This window comes from Wolffia australiana, chromosome 3, assembly GCF_029677425.1.
Source record: "Wolffia australiana isolate 7733 chromosome 3, ASM2967742v1".
In the NCBI taxonomy this organism is placed as follows: domain Eukaryota; kingdom Viridiplantae; phylum Streptophyta; class Magnoliopsida; order Alismatales; family Araceae; genus Wolffia; species Wolffia australiana.
The window spans coordinates 16595890-16607944 of NC_135837.1; the positions used below are offsets into that span (position 1 = coordinate 16595890).

The 12055-nt window shown below is 39.8% G+C and overlaps 1 protein-coding gene across 3 annotated transcripts; it reads right to left on the bottom strand.

Moving 5' to 3' along the window:
• Positions 1–2011: 2011 nt before the first annotated feature.
• LOC144701092 (Transmembrane proteins 14C) lies at positions 2012–4780 on the bottom strand. 3 transcript variants are annotated; one of them, XM_078572789.1, is made up of 8 exons: positions 4602–4780; positions 4447–4523; positions 3868–4041; positions 3145–3367; positions 2877–3044; positions 2474–2520; positions 2359–2399; positions 2012–2275 (listed from the first exon to the last, which is right to left on the bottom strand). In XM_078572789.1, the coding sequence occupies exons 3-8, from the start codon at positions 3985–3987 to the stop codon at positions 2185–2187; spliced, it is 690 nt and encodes a 229-aa protein (XP_078428915.1). In that variant the 5' UTR covers positions 3988–4041; positions 4447–4523; positions 4602–4780; the 3' UTR covers positions 2012–2184. The 3 variants fall into 3 exon arrangements, with proteins under 3 accessions (XP_078428915.1, XP_078428914.1, XP_078428913.1); XM_078572788.1 differs by having other exon boundaries at positions 4475–4523; positions 4602–4779; XM_078572787.1 differs by having other exon boundaries at positions 4475–4779.
• Between the last annotated feature and the right edge of the window lie 7275 nt (positions 4781–12055).

The following is a 12055-nucleotide window of genomic DNA, read 5'->3' on the forward strand; positions in this document are numbered from 1 at the left end:
ACTACCTATCATTAGTCTCTTCACACAAATGGTTATGGAATCAACTGTTCTCATCACATGAACATGGGTTGATAATATTCTTCTATCTGTATAATTCATTATCCTTGAAGGATATTATTTGAGTAAGAATGCTTTAATATCTATGTTTAAATAATACTATGATCTCAATATTCTTATTATTTTTAGTGAATTAATCACAATATTATGATCTCATCACAATTCACCCATTATTTCATATATCCATTGACTTCATTATGAGCATAACATGTGCATCATAATGAATATGATCTGTGTTAAAGAACAAGGAACAATATATGGAATGTTGAAGCAGCTTTGTAGGTTACATAACTACATCATGTGTCTAAACAGATTCAGGGGGTAAGTCTTCATCTGATGAGGTTACAATGACATGTGAATCTCCGTCAAATCTAGACTTCTTATTTCTAGACTCTAGTATATCTAGGTTATGTGCTTTGTGTGCTGGACTCCCACAGTTTTACATGCTTGAAGTTGGGTTAATTCCCATTCCACAACTCAAGAGGAATGGAAGTGATGGATTTGGTGAGTAAAGAAATTAATATATCTGAAACTTCAGGGGGCGTATTTACCCAAAGGAAAACCAGCAATCCTGAGTTGCTCATCATGGATCACACCATGCTCATCACGATCAGATTTTCCCTCTCTAATAAAACATTCATCTGAAAATATATGGAGGGGCTGGAAATAATCACAAACTAAAATATGTATTTTTTGCGTTCAGTTTATATTTATTCATCCAAAAACTACGATGAATACACTTTATCACTTATTAAGGGAAAATTATTTTAACTAACATTTATTATTATATGCATTTATTATTTTTTTCTAACTCCACTTGACGTACTTATAAGATGGACGATCCTATATCTGTAAGTTGTCGATCAATGTCCTCTAGAAAATAGTTGTAATGTAGGTTAACCAGGATCAGCAAGAAACTATTCAGGGCAATTTATTGATGAATTTGATGACGGATTTTAGTTGGGAAAGTGAGGGAAAACAAATCCGGAAAGAACATTGATATTGAGAGATTTAGAATAAGGGAATAAACGACAGAAGGAATTATGTTAGAAGATGAAAATGTATATGTAGAATATTAATGGATTGAGAGGGATATGGATATGATATTTTTGGGTGTATCTAAAAGCATGGTACATGTATAAATGAATGTTAAGGGATAATAACGTCAAATCTGAGAAGAGAATCGGTACATATTTATAGTATTCGAAGCACAACATCCAACGGGTGCTACATTCATGCATTTGTGAGGACAGAAAACATGGTCAAAGGTTATAGAAAAGAGCACGGGTCCAGGTACTGCTGACCTGGCAGAATAACTGCTAGTTCTTGACTGGTAGTTTAGGAAAGGAATAAAGATACTACAAATAAAGAAGGCTAGAGAGGAGAAGGCACTTCGGTTGAAGACTTCTTGGGCTTACGAGAGCTAGAGGACGGGCTGCATTCGGCCTAACATCCGAGTGGGTTCGTGTATGCTGGTGGGACGACGACGGGAGTCTGGAGGGATATTCGCTTGAAAGATCGAGTGAAGTAATTTGTTCTCCTTTGAATTTACTACCAATTTGATACAAGAACGTATCAATTTGCTACCTAATTATGATGTGATGCATGTCATGGGGAATCAGATGCAGAAAACAAACCATCCTCTCAGCCAGAACTGGCCCATTATAGAGCCTTTATCTCTATTTTATAAGCTGTGTGCAGTCAGCAGCCATTATACACATTTTCTGAAAATAGCAAATATACATCTAGTGAAACTACGGTATATAAGTGGGCTAAAAGAAGTTTCATTATTTATAAACTAACAATTCATGATGCAGCACCAAAATTAGGTGAGCAGCGGTAAATCTTGTCCATCACATGCATGTCCCAAAATCTGATGCAAATTCTATGTATAATCCACCTGAAAACAATACTTGTTATATCTAAATTTAACAGTTATGGGCCAGTCCAACGATTTGGTATGCAGTACTGCTCATCGCTAATCCATAGTGCCATTATGTCCTGCACATTACTTGTTGAACAATTCATTGAAACAACCCCATTGACAAATGCCTCCTCTTGCTTATCATGGCATCTGGACAATAATGTAAATCAAAAGAAGAACGCAAACAGAGTTCGGACCGGCTTTCAAGCAGACTTTAAAGCTGCTTTCTTTGCCTTTGGAGGCGGATTTCCTCCCGCGAGAAGGATGTAGGAGTAGAAGCAGAGCATCGCCACACTGCCCATAAAAGAAGCACAAAGTGAGCAATAAGAGTCTCGACACAATAAAAAAATTATCAGTGCAAGAACAATAAGAATAACCTGTATAGTGCAGTCATTCCAGGGAAGAAGAATTTCTTCGTCTGCAAAAGATCAAACTCCATTAAAGTGATAACAAGCAAATCAGGACAGCTAGTTGTACAGGGGATTGTCTTACGATGGAGTAACTCTGAAAATGCTTCCAGAAGAGAGCAGCAGCCAGAGCTGAAAAAAAATACAAGAATGATGTAAAATGTAGAGCCTAAAAAAAGTACACCTTATTAGCGCAGCATACAATAGCAAAAACATTCATAATGGTTGACTGTTATTACGGCCTGTACCCATTCATCAAAATTCGTCCAAATTTATAGATAATTAAAAGAGTGAAAACTTAAAGTGCCCATAAAACTCGACTCGTAGACTCAAGAATGGAGGCCTGGACCTCTATGATGTCTCTTGCCCACTCTCCCTCTCTTTTTTCTCTCGGCCTCCTCATTAACTCTCTCTCTCTCTCTCACTCTCTCTCACTCTCTCTCTACCTACATAGGTTCTCTCTTGTTTACAAAAGAAATCTGACATACCTCCTTGGCCCAATATAAAAGGCAGACTGGACTGCCCCTGCCTCCACACCCTCAAGCTGACACAACTCAAGAAGAGGAGTGGTGCCCCAAATAAAAGTCCCACACCAAGAGTTGCCGTATTTCGGGAGAAAAGGTATCCAACAAATCCTCCACTCGTTACTATTGCGCCTGATTAAGAAAAGAGCCAAAACTTACTCGAATGTATCATCATTTACACTGTCATAAGATCACAGCCTTTAGAGCTATAAGGTTTTAGAAGGTGACATACCAAAAGGGATCCCAAGGCAGAAGTCATGGATTTTGGCAGTTCTTTTAGTTTCAACAGAAGCAGCTCCGTTTGGCTGAATGTCCGTTGTTTCCTCAGTTGATTCCTCACTCGTTAGATTGTTCCTAGAAGAATCACTGTTGCCATTAGAGTAAGCAACGGTCATCCTTTTGTTAAACGTGTAGTCATTGTTGTTTGCTCCAACGTGGCAGATGCAATTGAGGTTCTGTAAAGAATAAAAAAGCATCATATTAAATCCTCATCGTAAAAGTACAAGCACTGAAGTTATGACACTGGGCACAACAGAGTTCTCAACATCAAAAAAATTCTTTGATTGAATGAGTAAAAGGAAATCATTAAATTTGCCTTACTAATTTAATAATTGGAATAAAAACACACATGAACATTAAGGGGACAATTTACAAAGAATTTGAAGTGCATTGATTTTTTTCCAAAGATTGAGTGATTAGCAAGTTGCCTACTGGGGATAACCAACACATAAGACCTGGTATCGTTCATTGCTATTGCTCATACAAGATAAACACCATGAGAACATCATCAAAGCTTTTTATTGTTAAAGATATTGAATTAACAAATTGTCGGTAAAAATAATGATTTGGGGCTCGAAGGGCTTTCAGTAAAAAAAGGAGACACAGAGGCAGAGAGAGTCAGATAGACAGACAGATGGGGATAGAGAAATAAAAAGACAGAGAGAAGGAGATGTACCGTAAATATCTGTTTAAAAGAAAGATGCTTATGACCACGCCAACTTAGTTGTGTTTGATGTTGTTTTCTGCCGTTGGAGCCAAAGCCAGCAGAGAGTAGCCTTATGCATGAAGCCTCCATGTTAAAAACTGATTAATTCCGATGTCTATGATGTTCGTCAGATTCTATTTAAACCTGAAAACCCCATGATCGCACTGATAAGAAAGAAATCTGATTCCACCCTTAATCTAATCATCATGCCGGAAATCGGCTATATGGTTAAGAAAATAATGATTGAATTTATTTAGAAGCTCCGCACGTTAGCTTTCTGCAAAAAGTACTCATGGACACTCAGATCTACGCACAAAAACGTAACATGATATCGAAAATGCTGTTTAGCCAGTTTTTAACCGTTTTCCAAAAATTGATTATTTTCAAAATCTACGGAGTCAAGGACAATAAAAGACGGAGCAGTACCCTAATTTTTTCGACACCATCTACGATCACTAAAGCCTACCGCGCATTTGTCTAGTTTGTCAGATCCAGGGCCGATATTCCACAAACAAAAACGAAAGAAATTCGAGGTAAATTCGACCGCACCTCTACAATGAATGGATGTAGAACTGACCTTCGGGAATGGCCAGAAGGAACGTGGCAGGGCCAGAAGGAAATCGGATCTAAGCAGGCGTGGGAAGAGATGAAGCAACGTCAGAATTAATACTGCAAACTATGGAAAATCAGGAAAATTTGATCACCCTTCGACGCGGAAGAGGGTGGCGATGCTGGGAGAAGACGTTCACGGATCGCCTACTCCGTCGGTAGGTAGCTGGCGGATTGACCTGAAGATTTGGGGTGAAATTTCACCTAATTCAGTTAAAAATCGTTCTTTGCCGACCAAGTACCCAGAGGAAATTTCTCCCAATTCTGTAAGGTTTATCTCTCATTTAGCGCCTGATAATGAGCAACAAGGCTCTGTTTTGTAAACAAAAAATGTTAGATGTGAAACTTCAATCACGAACAACCGATATCCGGGAAAAAATAGGACGGTGCCGGATATCGGACTATATCCATCTCTAAGGGGTAGACGGATATCGGTACCGGGTACCGTATGTCGAGGGAGGTAAACGGATATCAATGCGATTTTCATATCAATGTATGACTTACATACGCTAGCATCAAATGATTTTAATCTATATTAAATCTCAGTTAATATATAGAGTGTAAATTTTTTATTTTCTTCCATATGGGATAACAGGAATCGAAGTGTAATGTGAACTCAGAATCCCGTTATCCCACATGGAAGAAGTAGAAACCTTTCTCTGTATGTATAAAATGAGTCCGACTATACATTAAATGGTAAAGTGCTATTTTAATCTATACTCTCCATATTTAATGGACATTATATTTGTTTATTATTTAATACGTCGTCTCCAATAAATAGAAGTAAAAAGTTATATTTTCTTCCATATGGGATAAAGGGATTCGGAGTTTGACACCAAACCCGAATCCTGTTATCCCACATGGAAGAAATTAAAAATATTTGGCTGTATATATTAAACGAGATGTGGAAACAATAAAACACCTCACTTATTACTCTCTTGCCCACGTTAATCGCGAACACATATAAGTTAATAATATTTCAAAGTATACTTTCGACGTGGATATCGAAAACCGATATCCACACCCGATATCTGATGTTGTCATCCTCCCCCCTGAGACGGAGATGGATGCCGACATCGAGACGGATATCGGTATCGGATATCGCCACTGTGGCAACCAATATCCGATATCTGGATATCGAAAAGAACGGATACCGGAAATTGCCTTTCTGGTATCCGATACAGCATCCGTCCCAATACTGGCATCCGATACCGGTATCGGGACGGGCAAACACTAATCACGATTATAGTTCCAGATTGTCTAGGACTTCAATCGCCTAAATGGACGGGATGGATGAATTTGTCCCATCCTACGTTCCAATTTTTAGAGTTTCTTTTAAATCATCCTGTCCCATTTTTTTGTCCACGACCCATCTTGTAGAAACCGTCCTGTCCAAGAAATTCTCGTCCGGTCCGAGATGAGACAGGGTGTGCGTCAGCATTAGACCACTCAGACATTGACACGTGGCGTAACACATGCGTCGGGCAGCTGGACCTATCAGGCGTATAATATACTCCCACAGTACGGAGAAACCTTCCTGTCCCTTGTCCAAGGCCCCAGATGGGATGGTTATTTAGTCCATGGACGCAGCAATCATCCTGTCAGGGGACGGGTGTACGATTCTTTGTCCCGTCTATTGTCTGAAGTGCTGGACGGGACAATTTTTTTCTCCACGGACAAGATTACTGGCCCATCCTCGTCCATGTACTATAATCACGATGTTGTTCACCATCTAACATTATTTCATAATATCATAACATTGATGTTGAGCATCAATCACATCAATAGAGTGCACCATCATCTGGGACAGAGACGGCTGGACGGTCTTCAGAAACCATCCTGTTCCAGAACCGTCCTGCCCCAAATCGTTTCATCCGGGAACCATCCTATTGAGAATCATCCCGTCCAAAATCATCCCGTCAGGAACCATCAATTTGGGAAACCAGCCTATCCTTGGTGTCCCGAATCCATATGACATCATGAATAGAAACAATAGTTTGTTCTGATCCATAGAAAAAAATCATAAAATAGGATTTCAGTACATCCCGTTGCGAAACCAGCCCAACCATGGAGTCCCCATTCCATATGACATGACAAATTGAAAACAGTAGACGTTCTGACTCATAAAAAGTCATAAAATGGAAATTTAGTACGTCTGTCCCATTTTATAGATGGGATGGTTTTTTCTTTCCTCGATAGAAAAAATTTCTGTCTGCATCCATATCAAGCCGCGAAATCGTCTTGGCATCCTGACTTCTATTTGAAATCATCAAGGGCCAATGAGTGATAGTTTTCAGACCTCAGATTTTCTGATGAATCTTTCACTACATGTGTAAAAAGGAAGGAACACTATTGGTATTTTAAAAAATGGTAACTAACCTATAATTCAGTTTGGTTTATTCTGCTGTAGATGAGTTTGTGACGGAGAACACCAGCCCATTGCACCGGAGACGTCTTCAGAGCCACAATCGTCATCATAGACAGCCCCGCCGGTTCGCGTCCAGGCCTATCGACACACCAAGGCGTCAATGAAGACACCTTGGGTCAAATACCCCAGGTGAAAGCACATCCGTATCTCTCTTGCATTTTGATTTCATATCGCCTTCATCGTTTTTACCGTGTTCATATGTTTGTTTTTGTCGTGTCCATATCAACCATGTCGTGTTCATGTTCATATCTCGCATGTCGTGTTGTTTTGTGTAGTCAAATACGCGTCAAGATCTATGTTTAATTTTTGTATTAAGGGGGATCCTATGTTCTACTATGGAGACAAACTAGCGAGAAGTATACATGTAACATCATGCCCATGACCACATCTGCTTGTGAGCTTTGATAGGGAACCTATGCGTTCATTCCAAACTTGCAATAGTGCTGGTGGGCACTTTTCAGATATACTTGCCTAGCTCTCAGTCTCTTTCTCCCTTTGTATTTTATCCAACCATGTTAATCTATTATTTTAACCCAACTTATTTTTCCTTCTAGTATAAAATAAAATTCATATTTGTAGATTTATTTTTAGGTTCTGTAATGTGATTGATGTTCCAAATCTAGGTCATGCAAAAAAATGAATTATAATGGTTCTGCTAAAATGAAAAGTGAAAATAAGTTGTGCAGATTTCAATCTGCAAAAATAATCCTTTTACGATTTTTTTGTGGCATCAATATTCTGCCTATAGATGTATCGACATGGTATTTGGTATGTCGAAGCTTGTAGTCATCTTCTCAGACAGAACCACAAGATATCCCTAATTATCTCCTCCCCATTCCTATATCTTATATATAATAATGGAGCTCAAGACAAGAGCTAGAAGAAGGGTATGGCACCATGTTTAAAAATTACATGGATGTTTCTAAACGAGCACCTTTTCATGTTATGCTGAAAACAAAAAAAAAATCTTAAAAACATTACAGTTTGTATATATCCATTGTGGAATGTGTTGGGTTCTAGAGGCCTTGACATGGATGAATAAATCAAAATATTCCATAGCGGAAGACTTGAACGGAAATGAATGACATCATTAAAACCAGGAAACAAAGTTGATGGCGCACACCACCAAGGATCACCAACAACATCGTCCACGCCGTCGGCCACCGTCATCGAAAGTCGGGTGAAGAGGTGCTCGATTATCCCATTTTTATTTTCGTTGTTTTCCTAGTCGTATCTCGTGTTTTCCATATTCTTCGTCCTGTGTTTCGTCACACCGCGACGCATCTCGTGCCCGTGTTTTCATTGTCGCGGGAAGGGGCCTCTAGCCTTTTCCCATTTTCCTTTGTTATTTCACTTTTCCCCTTTATTTTGTAATGAGGGGGCCCATTATATAAGGGCCCCCTAATGGACCCTTTCATCCTTGTTGACCCACTTAAGGGCCCATCTCCTTCCCCCTTTACAAGAGGCAGACCATTGTCCTCTTTCTGGTCTCCCCCCTTGTTCTAGAGATGAAAACAGAGGGGAAGTGGAGGGAGAAGAAAGCTGTGAAGGAATCGGACCAGGAAGAACGCCACTAGGGTCGTCTTCCAGCTCCAATCCGCTACCTGGCCCCTGAGGAGAACTCGGTTTGTCAGAATTTGTCCAGAATCTCCAAGGTCGACCTATGGCGGTTAACTTTCATCGACGACCGGTGAAATCGCGTTCAGCGTCTGCGGACGCTGGAACTGAACCGAACGACTGTGAGATTGGGGATTTCGGTGCCAATTGTGTTTCCCCGAAATGTTTGGGCACTAAGTTGCGATCCTGAAGTTTCTTGGGAGAGGAAAGGACACATCGGGCGTCCACTGGGTCCCTAATGATCACCGACAAGGAGGTGTACTCGGGCGACGCCGTGTCTCCCAAGCTTGCTCTATCGACAGGAACCACCCCCTGTTGATGTGAAACGACGACTGACCCGGAGTGGTTTGTGTTCCACTGAAGATGATTGTTCTATGATGCAATGAAATGCAAAGTAACAGTGCAAATAATTAAGTAAATTCAAGTAGAAACACAACGAAAGTCGAGTGATCCGAGACGAGAGTCAATTGGACGCCGCGTGACGGGTTATGTCAGGAACAAGTTTCCTATTACTGTGTGAGCAGATCGAGAGACGACAAGTGGGGAACGTCTCATCCAAAGAGGTCCAGACCTTCACCGAGAACGACACCAGTCTGGCACCGCCAATAAGAAACTCAATCACAAAGAAAATGGCTAATCCTAAAATGTATAGTTCACTCGAGCAGTGGAGCAGTCGAAAATCAGGACTGAAGTGGATAATTAACACTGAAGAATAAAGGGAGAGCAGACAAACCTGGGGCTCGGCACTAGATAAGCTTATAGCGAATGTTGTCAATTCTAGTGGCAAGACCGTTGTAATTGCAGGTCTTGGTCTGGATGCTCGCTTCCAAAGTGACCAGATGTTACTACAATATTGGAGCCTGTTCGGTGAATACAACGTTGATCAATCGGGAGATGTCGGCCAGAGGTTTGCATCTAATGAGTGGCAAATCAAGAGAGGAAGAAATCAGGCGACTGTTGAACAGCTTCAACGGCAGAAGGATGGCGATGACCACATCCACTCCATCTAATTTCACTATAGCATATGAAAATCGTTGGCGAGCAGAAGTCTGGTCAAATGGCGTAGGCACAAGAGCAACAACCATTCACTATGGCTGCTGTTCGTGTAGAGACGGCGGTGGAGAATTCAGGTCGTGGGTCTAGTCACGCCTAATCTGGCCGCAACCACACCCCTTCGACAATATTGATGTCAATGAGGTACGAAAATTGCTGATAACATGAGAATCTGCAATCACTTTGGCGTAACTAGTAACTGGGGAAGAAGGCTCCTGGACTGTTTGTGAGGATGTCAGCAACACACAATCGCGACGGCCTGTAGAGGGCCTATAGAAGGAGTTTGGTTTGACCTATGGAGGCAGGTCGTCGTGAGGATACGACGGTACAAGAGTCAAAGATCCAATAACCCGGGGCGTTACGTTCACGACGATGGCAGGACTTCACAGAAACGAATGAAACCCCAACTGAAATTGCCGAAGATTCGGCAATACGAGTAGAAGAGAAGATCGATAGGATTATGGCGGTACAACAAAATTACCGAACCTGGAAGCTTCAATGTTTTCACGTCGACGTACGTTGCGTCTGCTTCTTTTAAAGTTGTATCGAATCTGCGTGGGGAAACAACCAGAACCACTAGAGATTTGGGGTGGGTGATTCAAGTGGAAGAGGTATCTTCTTCCCAATTTCTTTTTCCTGATCCAACCAAGAATGGAAGACGAGATCTTCTTCTTCTTCTTTCAGACAACAAGAACGATGAACAACCAAAAAAATAACTGCCAATAGACTGAACTAGATCTGGATTTTCACAACTCAACCAAATGACTTCTTGACCTCCACGTCCACTCCTCCCTCTTCTTTATAGAGGGGGGTGGAAGTTATGGAGGCTTTTAAGCAGAAGGCCTACTGGGCTTTCCCCTTAAAAGGGATCTTTAGGGGGAGAAGAAGCCCAATATGGATTTCCTCCCCCTAAAGATGACACTTAAACATGATTAAAAATAAAACACGTATGAGGGGGAGGCCGGTACTCACGCAGGAGGGGCCTCACGACAATCCAAAGACGACGAAAGAAAGAAAGAACGTAAAGATACACGACGCGAAGCGCTAAGACGATGTTGCTTCTCAAGCTTGGTAGTGGAACCGTAGATTCTTCACGTCCGCTCGGGCTTCACAACATGGCTGGCGATGGATTGGGGTAGGGTTCGCCCGTCCCGATATCCGTCCGATATCCGATATCGGACAACCAATATCCGATATCCGGACTAAAGAGGTACGGTATAGGATCTCGGATATCGGATATCGGCCGATATCCGTCCCTCAGGTGGTGGACGGATATCGATATCGGATATCGGAGGGGTAGGGACGTGGCAGATCTCGGATACCGGATATCGGTTTTCGATATCCGGATATCGAAAATCGATATCCGGCAAATTGTTTGTACAGTTTTTGCTATCCCATACCGGAAAATTTTAAATTCCGAGAGAGTATAAGTACGGGCGGCCCACTTTTTAATTGAAACGCATTTGAGCCGCCCCGTGGCCCATTAATAACGATGTTAACATTTCAAAATGACCTTAAGGAGTGTGGTTGTAATTAATAGAAACAATAATAATATTGTATTAATTGAATCAAAAAGTAAATACAATTTTCATTTACGTGAACAAACTCACGTGTTGTAGTTAGTGTATTTGGCAGTGTAGATGTAGATAACAAAAATATTTATAAACGTGTTGTACTGAACAGAAAGAGTAAAAAATATTAATAAAATTTTTTAATTGAATTAAGAAGTAAAAAAAAATTATTTTAAGTGAACAGAATTACGTGATGTACTTAATAAAAATATTAATAAATATTTGTTAATTGAATTAAGAAGTAAAAACAATTTTTATTTTAAGCTAACAGAATTACGGGTTGCAGTTAATAAAAACACTAAGAATTTTAATGTTATCTTGGGAAAATTCATGGCATTTGATATTTTGTTAGTGGAATTAATAAATTAATGGAGTTTTCACTTTAAGAGAAGTAAGTCACGTGTTGTAGTTAGTGTATTAAGGAGTGTGGATGTAGTTAACAGAAATATTTATTAACGTGTTATACTGAACAGAAACAGTAAAAAATATTATTAAATTGTTTTAATTGAATTAAGAAGTAAGAACAATTTTTATTTTAAGTAAACAGAATTACGTGATGTACTTAATAAAAATATTAATAAATATTTGTTAATTGAATTAAGAAGTAAAAACAATTTTTATTTTAAGCTAACAGAATTACGGGTTGTAGTTAATAAAAATAATAATAAATTTGTGTTAACTGAATTAAAGAGTAAATACAAATTTCATTTACGTGAACAAAGTCCCGTGTTGTAGTTAGTGTATTTGGGAGCATAGATGTAGGTAACAAAAATATTAACTAACGTGTTGTAGTTATCAGAAACAGTAAAAAATAGTAATAAATAATTCATAATTGAATTAAGAAGTGAAAACAATTTTTATTTTAAGCTAACAGAATTAC

Excerpts from the sequence above, each read along its gene's own strand:
- LOC144701092 (XM_078572789.1), bottom strand. The coding sequence starts at position 3,987 with ATGGAGGCTTCATGCATAAGGCTACTCTCTGCTGGCTTTGGCTCCAAC. Across the intron at positions 3,368-3,867 it reads CTTTTAAACAGATATTTACG|AACCTCAATTGCATCTGCCA; the intron begins GTACATCTCCTT and ends TATTCTTTACAG. Across the intron at positions 2,276-2,358 it reads GGAATGACTGCACTATACAG|TGTGGCGATGCTCTGCTTCT; the intron begins GTTATTCTTATT and ends TTTTATGGGCAG.